Below are 11881 nucleotides of genomic sequence, written 5' to 3' on the forward strand. Positions count from 1 at the left end.
GGTGGCATTTGAACCGGCGCCCAGCAGGGTTGGCCGGGTGAGCGGGTTTGGGTGGGGTGGGAGGGTGGGATAGGCTAGGGTACATCTGCGGCTTCTGCCGAGGGAAAGTGGTGGGATAAGCGGCGCCGTCGGCACCCGAGGGCCAGACGGCGTTATTGCAGTGCGTGTTGCGGCGCTGGCGGGAGCAGGCGCAGGCGGCCTGGCCCCTGGGGCGCCAGCGGGGTTGAGGCAGGCATCAGGGGCGGGCCGCGGGGCTGCTGGGGGCCTGCGCTACGCCCAGGCGGCCGGCCTGGGTCACCGCCACCGCCTGCACCAGGCCGGCGCAGTCGCTGGCGGTGCGGCTGAGCTGGCTGCCGCGCTGCACCATGTCAGCCAGGGAGGCGGCGGCGCCGGCCGGCGCCGACGCCCGCGCCAGCTGCACCCCTCCTCCGCCGCCGCCGCCGCTGCTGCTGCCGCTGCCGCCGATGGTGCCGCAGGGCTGCAGCACCCGGGCGGAGTGCAGCGGCTGCTGCGCGTGCACCCGGCTGTACCCTCCCAGCGGCACCACGACGGGGCTGAGGTGCGGCGACAGCGGCGTCCCCAGCAGCGAGTCGCCGGGAGAGCTGGTGCCGCTGCTGAGCAGGCGGTCCTCTTGCTGGGATCGCCGCCCGCTGCTGCGGCAGGCAGGGCAGGGGAGGGTGGGAGGGGGCAGGGAGGGGGCAGGGGGTGAGGGGAGGCGAGGAGGCACGCGAGGCCGGCGGCCCGCAGAAGCGCGCGGCGGCGTGGGTGGCTGGCGCGGCTGGGGCAGCAGGCGCGGCGCGCCGCCCTCCTCCACTTGCGGCACGCACCGGGACTTCCCTCTGCCCCTACCAAACTCTAGACCCCTCACAGCCCCAGCTGCGCGCGCCCCTCGCAGCCTCACCTCAGCATGTCGTGGCTGGCCCTGCAGCTGGTGAGTAGGGAGTGGCTCTGCAGGGAGCCGCCCGAGGGGTGCCCGCTCTGCAGGCGGCCGGTGGAGATGGAGAGCGACACGCCGCCCCGCACTTTCTTCTCCAGGTTTGAGTCTCCCGAGCGCGGCGTGTCGGCGGCCGCCAGCGAGGCGTCAGACCGGTAGGAGCAGAGCTGGGCCTGGAAGTTGGAGGTGGAGGGGTAGGCCTGCGGCGGACGGGGGAGGAGGCCGGGGCGAGGGCTGTGGGCGGGCCTGGGCTGGCAGGCGGCTACCGGCGGGTGTGGCAGGCGGCATGCCGGCACGCGTGGGCAGGCGGCCGCGAGGAGGGCGAGCGCGGGCGTGCAGGGCGCCGCGCGGCGCGGCGCCGCACCTTGCGCACAGGCCGCAGCAGCGCCTCCAGAGGCAGCGTGAGGGGGCCGTCCTCTGAGATGCTGTCCCTGCGCTGCATGGGGATCGGCTGCGGCCCGCTGCTGCTGCGCCGCGTCAGCGGCGACGGCAGCTCTCCCCAGGACCCGCTGAAGGTGCCGCCCCTGCAGCAGCGCGGCCAAGGCAGGCAGGCGGGCGGGCGCGCGACGCAGGCACGGGAGCGAGTCAGGCCGGGCAGGCAGACAGCCGGACAGCCGAGGGGCCGTGCCGGGCGGGGCAGGGCGGCTGCCAAAGCACGGAGCACAGCCAGGCGGGCGCCCGAAGCGCTCCCGGGGCGCCGCCGCTCACCGCCGCGTGCTGGGCTCGCTGCTCTCAGAGGCGAGGTCTCCAAAGGAGCTGTGAGGGCTCTGGGAGGAGAAGTCGTCCATGCGGTGCAGCGTCCCGCTGCTGCCGCGGCCCGCCTGCCGCGGCGAGGGCGCCGGCTGCTGCTGCGGCGCCGCCGCCGCCGCGGCGGCCACCGCCGCGGCCGCCGCCGAGGCTGCCGCCGAGGAGGAGGCGGAGCTGCTGCCGCTGCGGTGCAGGGGCCGCGCGCACTGCGGCACGTCGTGCAGTAAGGGGCTGACCGGCGGCGGCGGCGGCGCGTCCAGGCCGGCCGCCGCGCCGGGCGGCGTGCCCGCCGCGTCCTCAACTCCCGCCGCCGCCGGCGCCGCCGCCACGGGCTGCGATGCGCCCTGCCCCTGCCCCTGCCCCTCCTCCTTCTGCTGCTGCTCCTCATCATCGTGGTACAGGTGCCGGAAGTACTGCTGCGGCTTGTGGTTGGAGGGGTTGCGGTCCCGCTCCAGCCGCCACTGCAGGTAAAGTTCGTTGGCCTCGTCGTTGCACGAGGCGGCGCGCGCCAGCGGGCGCGGCACGCTGGCCTGGCGCTCGGGCGGCGGCAGGCCCGCGGTGTGCAGGATGACGCAGGAGATGTCGTCCACGATGGCCTGGGGAGGAAAGGAGGGGAGGAAAGGAGGGAGGTGGTGAGGCGGAGGAGGCAGCAGGGGCAGCCAGCGGGCAGTCGGCAGGCAGGCGCCGCCGGCCCTCGCCCCGCCCCGCCCCGCTCCTCCAGCCACGCCCCCCACCACCCCAAGCCCAGCCACCACCACCACCGCCACGCCTCCCTCACCTCATCATGCAGCGCCTTCCACCGCTCCTGCGCCTCCAGCGTGAGCGCCTCGGCGCACGACACATGCGCGTCGCGCCGCGCCTTGTACCGGTCCACAAAGTCGGCGGCGGCGGCATTATCCATGATGTCCCACAGGCCGTCGGTGGCCAGGATCTGATGGGGGGAGGTGGAAATAAGCAAGGGGGGGCAGGTGGGGATCAGCAGGGGAAGGGGAGGGCGGCGGGGCACCGGCGCGGTGGGTGCCTGGGTGCGGGTGTCTGAACGCTGGCTGGCGGCGGCCGGGCGCGGCCGGGCTCGATGGAGGCGGCTGCGCAGCGCCCAACCCGGCCCGGCCCAGGCCTCAGCCCCGGCCCCAGACTGACCTCCGGCCTGGCCTCCGACCAACCCACCCTGCCCACACCCACCCACCCGCCCCGCCCCCTCCACCCACCAGGAACAGGTCCCGCTCGCCCAGCGTGTATGTGTTGAGGATGGGCTCGGGGCTGACGCCCACGGCGTGCGCGTACAGGTCGCCCAGGGAGCGCGACATGGCCAGCCCCGGCAGCACGTCGTCGCCGCGGCGGAAGACGCGGTATGCGCCCACCCGCTGCCCCCGCTCATCCAGCAGCTGCTTCACCACGCCGCCTGCGGCAGGGGCGACGCGGGAAGGGAGACAGGGAGGGAGGGAGCACGCGGGGTGAGAGGGAGGGAGGGGGAGGAGGGCGTGTGCCAAGGCTGGCGGGGCGGGCGAGCCACGGCGGCGCGCTGGCGGGCAGGCAGCCGGCCACAGCGCGGCAGCGCAGCGCAGGGCTGTCTCACAGAACAACAAACACCAAGCCCCGGCAGGCGACCAGCCCGACGGCAGCGGCGGCGGCGGCGCGGGGCTGCCCCTGCAGCCGCTCCCCGCCCGCCCTGGGAGGCGCACCCGCCATCAGTATGCGGCTCTCCTCCTGTGGCAGCGAGGGCTTGGCGTCCCAGGTGAGCGGCACCACCTCGAGCTCGCCGCCGGCGCCGTGCCGCGCCACGACCGCGCGCGAGTCGCCCGACGACGCCACCAGGACGCGGCGCCCCACCAGCAGCGCGCAGCAGGCGGTGGTGCCCGACAGCGAGGCGTCAAAGCCCACCGCGCCGGCGTCCTGCATTGCCGCATGCACCTCCAGAAAGGCCTCCCGCAGCGCCCGCAGGCGCTTGCGCTCGCTGGCCGCCGCCGCCGCCTTGGCGGCCAGCAGCTGCGGCAGGTGCGTGCTGGCGTACTTGGCGGCGCTGCGGCCGTAGGGGCCGTGCCCGTCAAACACGCCGGCAAAGGTCTGGTGCGGCAGGCCGCCAAAGTGCTCGATCACCACCGCGTCGTCCTGCGGGCGGGCAGGCGGGTGGGTAGGTGGGCGAGGGCGAGGCGCCGCATGCAGCAGGACGTGAGAGGGCCCGTGCGCTGTGCCGCGAAGCGGCTTCGCCTGCCAGCTGCCGCCGCCTGCCAGCTGCACGCACGCCCGGCAACAGCATGCAGCACGCAGCAGCAGCAGCAGCAGCAGCAGCACGGACTCCACCCAAGCGCCGCCGCGCAGCGCTGGGGCACGGGCCTCGGATGCTGCATGGAGACAGGCGGCCGCCTGCGCCTGCCGCCGCACCTGGCAGTCCGATTTGAGCCAGCGAGCGTTGGCCTCTGCAAACATGCGGTCTTCGTCGCTCATGGCCGGAGACTCCAGCCAGTAGAAGCAGGGGCGGATGCCGACCTCCGAGGATGACACCGCCGCCAGCTGCCGCACATCGCCGTCCTCGCCCTGTGGCCCTGCACAGACGACACACGCGAAGGCGGCGGCCGAGGGGCAGCAAGCAGGGGCGGGTGAGGGTCGATCGGCGCCAGCGTGCTGGCTGGCAGCCAGCTAGGCTGGCGGAGCGGCAGGGGGCGGGGGGTGCGAGGCGGTACTGGCGGCGGGAAGCCGGCGCGGCAGCTGGCGGCGGCGCGCACCCGACGCGCTGAAACACGACAGGAATGGTATCCGCCTGCGGTGGTGGTGGTGGTGCTGCTGCTGCTGGTGCTGCTGGGTCGGCTGTGGCGCCGAGGCCGCGTGCGCTAGCGAGTCGCCGGCGGGAGAGGGCGATGCCACGAGCGTGCTTCCCGCGGAGGACGACAGCCAGCCGTTGGTGTTCTGGGACGACACCTGCGAGCTGTTGCTGTCCACCGGGCTGCTCTTGTCCAGCCCCGCCGTGGGGCTGACCTTGAATGCGAGGCTCAGGGCCGAGCCGCCGCGCACTTTGTGCTCGTCGATGCCCGGCATGGCTGCCGGCGGCGGCCGTCGCCTGGGCGAGTCACGCGCGCGGGCTCCCTAACAGAGGCTGGGCGGCGTCATCCCCAGCGCTGTTGTGCCCGGGCCGAATCTGCAGGGAGCAGGGAGCAGCAGCAACAGCAGTCGGCAGGGGCTGCTGCACCCACGTGTGGCAAGCCCTAACGCCACAGCTGGCCCCGCGGGCTCGGATTGGCTGCCCCATACGGCACAGAGGGGATGAGGCCCACGCCAAAGCCTGGGCCGCGCCGGGAGAGCGGCGGCCCACCAGGCGTGACTGAGGGGCCACCCAGCCTCCGCTGGGCGGGTTGCGTTGCTTCCACCAGCATCGCCTGGGCAGATCCAGCAACCCGCAGCATCCAGCAAGCAACCCCAGCGCAACAGGGATTGGGGCAGCCCTCGGCGGAGAGCGGGCGCTGGCCCTCCCCTGCCCGCTGCCAGCACTCCCCATGGCCACCCCTGAGCAGCACTGGCCAGCAGCGGCCTGCGCACCTTCTCCAAGTGCACCCCCAATCGCCGTCTCTCCTGTAGAACTGCACCCGTTTGCAGCAGTGGGGCGAAAAAATGAGGATGCGAGCTTGAGCAAAGAGGGGTGGGAAGGGCGATTTGCTGAGCACCCGCCGCTTAGCACTGTAGTGAGCAAGCTCAGGCCCGAGGTGGCCGGAGGCCATGACCCATGTGAAGGAATCAGCAGCCCCAATCGGCGTTTCTCATCCAGATCTACGAGGGAGATCAATGCAGACCGCAAACGTGTACGAGGGCGCCCGTGCCTTTTGCAGGAGGAACCTGGACCAAGGCCACCGCACGCCGTCCCGGCGCCGCACACGCCGGGTTGTGCAGTGGCCATTCCCCCTCATCTGGCCTCTTACTACTGCTGTTGCCTGGGGGGAGGATGGGGGAAATGACACTGGGCCAGGCAGGAGCGTAAACTCGGATGTAAACAAGAATCTAACTTGTATTGGCGGCACGGGACGCAACGTCCCGCACGCTCACAACGGCGCCGCCATGCCCAGCAGCTCAGCCTGGCGGCGCCGGGCCTCTGCAGCCAGCTGCCGCGGCGTGGCCGCCGGCGTGCCGCGGTGCTCGGCCATGAGGCTGCCTGCGGAGCATCCCCAGGCGGCGGCCGCCGCCAGGCCCTCGCCAGCCACCCACGCCGCCAGCAGCGCGCCGCAAAACGCGTTGCCACAGCCGGTGGGATCCACCACGGCGGTGCGGGGGAAGGCCGGCACCACAAAGGCCTGGCCGCTGGCACGCTCGTGCACCACCGCGCCTCGCTCGCCCCGCCGCAGCGCAACCAGCGCGGCACCAGCCTCTAGGAAAGGCTCGGTCAGCCGCCGGGGCTCGCTGCGGGCGGGCTCAGGGACCTCTGCACTGGGCCCAAACAGCATGCTGTACGCCTCTGCCTCATTGGGAGAGAAGACATCCAGCAGCTGCATGAACGAGACAAGCGCGGCTGGCGGTACCGCGGCAGAGGCCGCCGCAAACGTCTCGGCGCTCACCAAGCCTACATGGAATGGGAGCATGGGAATGGGTGGAGGGCTTGAAGAAACCCCGATGTCCTGTCACTTGAAGGCAGCCGCAGGGCAGGTGGATGAGGCAGGACAGGTGCCGAGTCGAGCACGCCGCCACACCTTGACTCCCGGCAGCTTGCCGCAGCTCCCGCAGCAGCGGCAGAGACGGCTCCTCTGGGTGCACGCCGACGTGGAAGTTCCGGGCGGCCTGGTAGGCCGGCGGCAGCTGCGCCAGCCCGGGCCGCAGCATGGCGACGAGCTGCGGCGTGAAGGGTGTGCGCCAGATCTCGTGCCGCCGCCCGTCTTCTTCCAGTATCTGCACCCCAGCAATGAAGGCCACCACCAAGGGATCAGTGGAGTGCCGCTTGTGCAGTTCATCCACCCAGCCCCAATCCGACGGCGGCGGGGTTCCCCTTGTCAGGCAGCTGGGGCCCACCTGCCACGCCCGCGGCGTCTTGCGGTCCTCCAGGCGCAGCAGCGCCCCCGTGTCTATGCTGCTGGCCTCCAGCCACGCCACACACTCCTCCGGCAGGTCGGGGCCCACCCCAGCTGCCAGCGCCACGCGAGCCGTCTGCCCTTGCTGCAGCTGGTACCCCCACAGAGCCTGCGGCCCGCCGCCGCCCAGGCGGCCCATGCTGCTGGTGCCGTTCGGGCTCACTATGTCATCCAGAATAAGTGTAAAACCCAGCATTTCAATTGATTCTCCATCAGGAGGTCCCTGCTGTGCTGCACAGACCGCACCATGGCGACCTCTGCGGGGCCTGCTGCCTGGAAAGCGCGCAGCAGATGGCAAGGAGCAGCAGCACGCCATTGAAGTGTCGTCCCCATTGCTGCAGGGCCCTGCAATTCGGCGCGATGACGTGGCGCCAGCCGCCGCCGCCATCTGCTGACCTCGCCAAGATGGGAAACACTCTAGAGTCTTTACAATGCTTGTGTAACTCAAGGGGCAATCCAATGGCATCAAATACATTTACATTCCAGCATGCGCCTACATCCTCGATCGCACGGTTGCTGCTCCTCCTCCTGCCCCTCCTGCTCCTGCCCCTGCCGCCGCCCCATGCGCTGCCGGCAGCGACGCCAGGAAGTGCAGCAGCAGGGCGGTGTACTCCTGCGTGTGGTGCCGCAGGTGGGACACGTGCCCCGAGCGCTCCCACCGATGCGCGTGCACATCCTGGCCGCGCCGCCGCTTGGCCACCACCAACTCATCCACCTTGGCTCCATCACACAGCGGGTCATCAGCGCTGCGTAGATGCACGGCATGGGCATCGCATTGGGAGAGCCCATGTGTCAAGTGTGGCGAGTGTATCTGGAGGCATAGCCGGCATGGCGTCGCCGGCCTGACATCGGTGCCGCACCGGCCAGCCAGCCATCCAACAGCCAGCGCAAGCAATCAAAGCACCTGTAGAGGAAGAGGCAGGGGGCCCAGTCCAGGCGTTCCATGTTCTGCCAGAAGGCCTCGAAGCGAGGCGGCCCGCCGCCCGACAGCAGCGGCCCCAGCCGCGTCAGCGCCGCATAGTATGAGGTCTTGAGCCAGCGGCGCAGGCTGGGCGGCTCGCTGGCCGCAATCACGCGCTGCAGCGCGCCCGGGTGCATGAAGGCGGGCGCCGAGTCGAAGACGAATCCCGCCACGCTGGCGGGCAGCCGCACATACCTGCGGCCAGGCGGGGCGCGGCAGGGCGAGGGCAAGGCCCGCAGGGTCTCAGGCTGTCTGGCTGGGGAGTGGGGCAGCGCTTGGTGCATCAGGATGGGCTACGCTCAAGGTAGCCCGTAGCTCAAGCTGGAGCAGGGCAACGTGTGCGGGGCGGCGCGCGCCAGCAGAGCCACCGCTCGCCGTGGGTGCGTCTCTGCCAGCCGCAGGAACTGCTCCACCACAAAGGCGCCGCCGTTGGAGAAGGCGTACAGCACCAGGCGGCGCTGCGGCCACAGGCCGTGAGCCTCCAGGTGGCGCAGCAGGGCCAGGGCCCAGCCCCGCCGCGTGCGGTCCAGCGGCGAGAAGGCGGTGGCCGTCGGCTGCACCGAGCGGCAGCTGGGGTAGCCCGCGCCCGCCAGCAGCTCGGCGTACTTGAGCAGGGCGCCGTCCCGCTGCGCCTCCACCCATCCCATCAGCACCTGGGGCGCAAAAGGGTGGTGGTGGGGCATGTTGCCTGGGTGGGCAGTCGCGACGACGGGCGGTGGCGGCAGGCGGTGGCGGGTGGCGGCAGGGCGCAGCTGCCCGACAAGCACTTCGGCGTCCTGAGCGCTGCAACTTACCACCACTGGCAGCTCGGGGTTTGCTCTTCCGGCATGCTCTTCCGGCATGAGCACCGCGAAAGGTTCGCCCATAGTGGCGAGGCCAGCCGCACAACTGGTGGGGGGCAGTTCAAGCAGGACTGGATGAAGGAGAAGCTGGGCCCGCGCAATCGACACGGTTGAGCTGACCACATGCGGCGGCAGCCACGCATGGCGGTGAGCGAGCGCCGACGGCGAGCAGAGCTTTCACAACAAGCAGCATTGATCGGCACATCAATTCAATGATCTGAGGCTTGTTGAGTGCCTCAGTGAGTCGGCGGCGTGCCAGCGCTCGGCGCACCTGGGGCCCACATCCTGGGCGCTCCCGCTGCTGGACGGCAGTTAGTCTCGGCCCCCCCATGATTGCCTTTACTATCGCCTGCATGCGGTCTCATGCATTCAACGCGACTAGGCATTGGCATCGGCCTGAGATGGGCACCTCTTCGCCAACCATGCATAGGCCGGCCACCTGGCGGCGGCGGCGGCCAAAATGGAAAGGCTTCATCAAGGTGGCCTGCCTGTCCCGGCGCGTTTCTGTGCGGTTGCAGAAGGCTGCTACTGCCCCCATAGCTTCTTCTGCGCCGCCCAGGGCCCAGGACAGCTTGGCAAAATGCTGCAGCGCGCGGGGAAGCGGCTGCTGCAGGCGGCGGGGCCCCCGGGACTGCTGAGGCAGCTGTCCTCGCTGCCAGAGAAAGGTGGGGCAGCCGCACTTGGGCTCAACACCCAGATGCTGTTCCGAGCTGGGCCTCCACCTCTGCCTGTTTCAAGCGCAATGCACAAGCCCCCGCCACCCCTGCAGCCATCCATGACACCGGCTTCGGCGAGTTTGTCCCCCTGAGCGACAAGGCAGGCGTGCCGGTGCTGGTGCGGCTGCACGAGCGGCCCTGGGGCGCGCTGGCCCGCCTGCCCGCCTCCAAGCTTACTGAGGCCGGCTACGCAGGTCTGCAGGCTGCAGGGTGCAGCTGGGCATTCCCTCCTGTGCAGCTGGCTGCCAGCCACGCCGACCAGCGCCCCACAGCCGAGGCGCGTGCAGCGGTCGCCGCTGGGCGTCGGTTGACCGCCACCACCCGCCTCGTGGCGGCCCCCATTGCACCCTGCAGGCAACCAGCTGCCCTCGCATGTGGCGGTGGTGCGGGACGCCTTTGGCGCCCACGACGACAGCCACCGGGCGCTGGCGCAGGAAGTGGCGGCGCTGGGCCCCGACAAGGTCCGCCTTGCCTTGCCTTGACGCACAGCGCCTGGGCTGGCATGCCTGCCTTGGCTGCCCTTGACTGGCTGGGCTGCAGCTCCCGCGCGCTGCTGCGCAAGGCGGCGGCTGCGGGGCCAGCCGGCCGGGCCGCGCCACGGCGCCCGCTCGGGCTGCCGGCTGCCGTGCCGCTCGAGCCAGCGCATGCATGCATGCCTGGGCACGGCTGTCGGTTGCTGCGCTGCGGGCGCTGCACCTGCGGCAGGCCTCCCTCCCGCTTCCCCGCATGGCACCATGGCCTCCCTGCTGCCGCCTGCCGTGTTGCCACAACCTGCCCGCCTCCATGCGCATACCCCCTGCACCTGCAAGCCCTGCTGCTGCTGCCGCCGCCGCTGCAGGTGGCTGTGGCCTCCGACCTCACCCACCCCCACAACCGCCTCATCGTGGACGACTATGAGCTGGCGGAGGATGGGCAGTACAGGCTGCGCACAGTGGGCACAGGTGCAGTACAATGAAGTAAAAACCACACGCGCGCCGTGCCTGCATGCGTCGGGGCAAAGGGGGGTGGGCAGCAGGGTCTGCCGGAATCAGTCCCTGCCGCCGTCAGCGGGCCCACGCGCACGCTTCCCGGCACCCCTCCCCACCCTGCCTCCTCATTTGAGTCCCCTGCCCTCTCCTCTCCCTTCCCGGCAACACGCAGACCTGCTCCGCTTCTTCAAGCAGCACGACATGCACACAATCCTGGTGCCAGAAGTGGCGGCGGCGGCCGCAGGCACCTCCACCTCTGCCAAGGCCGCCCACCGCGGCATCAAGCAGTCCACAAACGAGGTGCGCGGGGCGGCCCCCGCGGGCGGGCCCCGCGGGCGGGCTGCGCGAGCCCCGCCAGCGCGTCGGGCGCGCCCCGGCGCATCCACCGTCGCACGCTCACCCCGCCTGTGCCTGCCCGCCTCCCCTCGCACACCCACCCGCCTTTGTGCCCGCAGGTGCTGATGGTGGCCCCCACCGCCTTTGTGTTTAACGACCAGGCGGCGCAGGACAACACCTTCATGAATTCTGCGGTCAACTCCTTTGACCCGCCGGGGGTCGCGGCAGGTGGGCATGCATGCGTGCGTGCGCGCGTGTGTGCGCGCGTGTGTGTGTGCATGTTTGGGTGGGTGGGTGGGTGATTGTGAGGGGTAGGCGCTCCTGGCGGGTGTGGGCTGCTGGCCAGGGAGGCCGCTGGGCAGCCAGGCCGCCGGGCGGCAGGCAGGGAGGGATGTCTGGCCCGGCCACAGGCTACACGCGTGGCAGACCTGCCCCGCGAACCCTGACCCAGCCACCCCTGCCGCCGCCGGCCGGCGCCCCCCACCCTGCAGGCCAGCCGCCGCCGCTGTCTGTGACCAAGCGCGTGCTGCGGGAGTTTGCGGGACTTCACCATGAGCTTACGGAGGTGGCGGGGGTGAAGGTCAACCTGTTCCAGCACAGGTGTGCAGGGGCGCTGGGGGCCTGGCTGCCGAGCGCTGGGAGCGGGGCGGAGGGATGGGAGCGCGGCGGAGGGATGGGGGCGGCGTGGCGGTGGGGATGGGCCAGCGCAGCGGTGTGGTGGGCGGCTGGCGCATGCGGGGCTGAGTGCGGCTGTTGTGGCGCTCTCCTGCTCCTACCATCGCCTGGCCCCGCCATGCCAGCGCCGCTACGTATTCATGGCCTGACCCCCTGCCCCGCTGCTCCCGCTGTACAGCCTGTCTCATGGCACCCCCGACGCCGTCTTCCCCAACAAGTGAGTACCGCCCGCATGCCCCCCAGTATTTGCATGGAAAGCATGGGCCACAGTTCAGTCTTTGCATGAAAAGTTCAGTTCAGCCTTTGCATGAAAAGTTCAGTTCAGTCTTTGCATGAAAAGCCTGGGCCACAGCCCAGGCGGCGGCAGGGGAGCGGGCGCCGGAGCCGCACCATCCAGTGCTCCCTGCCCTGGCGCCTCCAGTCCTGCACCTGTGGCAAGCAAACGCCCGCCCCGCCCGCTGCATGCAGCTGGTTCTCCACACACCCGGCGGGCGAGGCGGCCGGCGGCGTGAAACACGACACGCTCGTCTTTTACCCAATGAAGTGCCCCAACAGGTGCCGCGGCTGGGCCCGCTGCGCTGTGTTGTGCCTCGCCGCCCTTGCCTCGAGACTTGCCGAGGCCCGCGGCTCGGGCAGGCTGGGGGCAGGGCTGCCCGC

General features: G+C 71.3%; 2 protein-coding genes across 2 annotated transcripts in view; one reads left to right on the forward strand and one right to left on the reverse strand.

The window, feature by feature from the left end:
- Window positions 1-235: 235 nt before the first annotated feature.
- Window positions 236-8884, reverse strand: CHLNCDRAFT_57765 (hypothetical protein; the record flags this gene model as incomplete). Its single annotated transcript, XM_005848064.1, has 18 exons — window positions 8801-8884; window positions 8024-8340; window positions 7631-7882; window positions 7386-7472; window positions 7123-7293; window positions 6668-6995; window positions 6352-6547; window positions 5714-6224; window positions 5213-5350; window positions 4405-4814; window positions 4064-4224; window positions 3364-3790; window positions 2890-3083; window positions 2460-2612; window positions 1643-2277; window positions 1299-1458; window positions 902-1134; window positions 236-653 (listed from the first exon to the last, which is right to left on the reverse strand). The coding sequence occupies exons 10-18, from the start codon at window positions 4712-4714 to the stop codon at window positions 236-238; spliced, it is 2691 nt and encodes an 896-aa protein (XP_005848126.1). The 5' UTR covers window positions 4715-4814; window positions 5213-5350; window positions 5714-6224; window positions 6352-6547; window positions 6668-6995; window positions 7123-7293; window positions 7386-7472; window positions 7631-7882; window positions 8024-8340; window positions 8801-8884.
- Window positions 8885-9109: 225 nt separating this feature from the next.
- CHLNCDRAFT_145449 (hypothetical protein) overlaps window positions 9110-11881 on the forward strand; it is a gene marked incomplete at both ends in the record, with an annotated part of 4587 nt that continues 1815 nt past the window's right edge. The window contains 9 exons of the mRNA XM_005847904.1: window positions 9110-9194; window positions 9299-9439; window positions 9600-9706; window positions 10084-10186; window positions 10386-10513; window positions 10669-10777; window positions 11041-11149; window positions 11403-11441; window positions 11693-11779. Of these exons, the coding sequence (XP_005847966.1) occupies window positions 9110-9194; window positions 9299-9439; window positions 9600-9706; window positions 10084-10186; window positions 10386-10513; window positions 10669-10777; window positions 11041-11149; window positions 11403-11441; window positions 11693-11779 (908 nt within the window). The remainder of the gene's footprint in view (window positions 9195-9298; window positions 9440-9599; window positions 9707-10083; window positions 10187-10385; window positions 10514-10668; window positions 10778-11040; window positions 11150-11402; window positions 11442-11692; window positions 11780-11881) is intronic.

This window comes from Chlorella variabilis (assembly GCF_000147415.1).
Source record: "Chlorella variabilis unplaced genomic scaffold CHLNCscaffold_9, whole genome shotgun sequence".
Classification (NCBI taxonomy): domain Eukaryota; kingdom Viridiplantae; phylum Chlorophyta; class Trebouxiophyceae; order Chlorellales; family Chlorellaceae; genus Chlorella; species Chlorella variabilis.